The sequence below is a fragment of the Brassica oleracea genome, chromosome C2, assembly GCF_000695525.1.
Source record: "Brassica oleracea var. oleracea cultivar TO1000 chromosome C2, BOL, whole genome shotgun sequence".
NCBI classification, from domain to species: Eukaryota; Viridiplantae; Streptophyta; class Magnoliopsida; order Brassicales; family Brassicaceae; genus Brassica; species Brassica oleracea.
Genome location: NC_027749.1, coordinates 30,963,191 through 30,964,295, shown reverse-complemented (window position 1 = coordinate 30,964,295; position 1,105 = coordinate 30,963,191). Strand labels below are relative to the sequence as shown.

General features: G+C 49.3%; 1 protein-coding gene across 1 annotated transcript in view; it reads left to right on the top strand.

The window, feature by feature from the left end:
• The window catches only part of LOC106323999, a 3,293-nt gene extending 2,206 nt beyond the window's left edge, over positions 1-1,087 (top strand). The window contains exons 4-5 of the mRNA XM_013762029.1: positions 4-466; positions 629-1,087. Of these exons, the coding sequence (XP_013617483.1) occupies positions 4-466; positions 629-1,087 (922 nt within the window). The remainder of the gene's footprint in view (positions 1-3; positions 467-628) is intronic.
• Positions 1,088-1,105: the final 18 nt, after the last annotated feature.

Below are 1,105 nucleotides of genomic sequence, written 5' to 3'. Positions count from 1 at the left end.
AAGACGAGTAATCCCCGTCGAGTTCATCGAACACCCAAGCATCGGACCACCAGTGGTCGCCAATCTGATTCGAGCACAAATCAAAAATGCGGAGGAAGTCGAATCCCCACCAGAAGAAAACGTGGATCAGTCAGAATACGGCTGCGACAGCCCATGGCTAGAGCCAATCCGAGCATACATAATCAACGGAACGCTTCCCACTGAGAAATGGGCGGCCCGCAAAATCAAGACCCAGGCCGCGGGATATGTAACGGTAGAAGGAGAAATCTACAAATGGAGATTCTTCGGCCCACTCATGACCTGCGCCGAAGGCGAAAAAGCAAAAAGAGTAATGGAGGAGGTTCATTCCAAATCATGTGGGAACCATTCCGGCGGAAGATTTCTCACCGTAAAAATAAAACGCCATGGTTATTACTGGCCAACTATGATCAAAGACGAGGCAGATTCCTACGCAAGTATCAAAGACGTACAAGTCGAGAACTTCGTATGGAAGAACATCATCACCAGACACGGGGTCCCTTACAAAATCGTGACAGACAACGGATCTCAGTTCATCTCTACCCGATTCGAAGCATTCTGCGAGAAGTGAAAGATACGACTGACCAAGTCGGCTCCCAGATATCCGCAGTGCAATGGCCAGGCAGAGACCATCAACAAAACCGTCCTCGACGGGTTAAAAAAGCGCTTAGAAGCCAAAAAGGGGCGATGGGCAGAAGAGCTCGAAGGAGTTCTTTGGTCGCATCGTACGACCCCGAGACGGGCTACGGGTGAAACCCCATTTGCCCTTGTTTACGGAATGGAATGTATGATCCCCGCAAAAGTAGAATTTCCCGGAGTACAGAGAAAATTCCTCCCCGAACGAGAAGATCTTAACAGCGCGATACTGCTGGACGAACTCGATCTTATTAACGAGCGGCGAGATCAAGCTCTCATACGAATCCAAAATTACCAGCACGCCGCCGCAAAATACTACAACTCAAACGTTCACCATCGCAGGTTCAAGAAGGCGACCTGGTCTTCCAAAACATTACCGAACGTAACGCATGAAAACTGGGAGCAAACTGGGAAGGTCCATACAAGGTCATAAAGGTAGTCCGACCAGGAT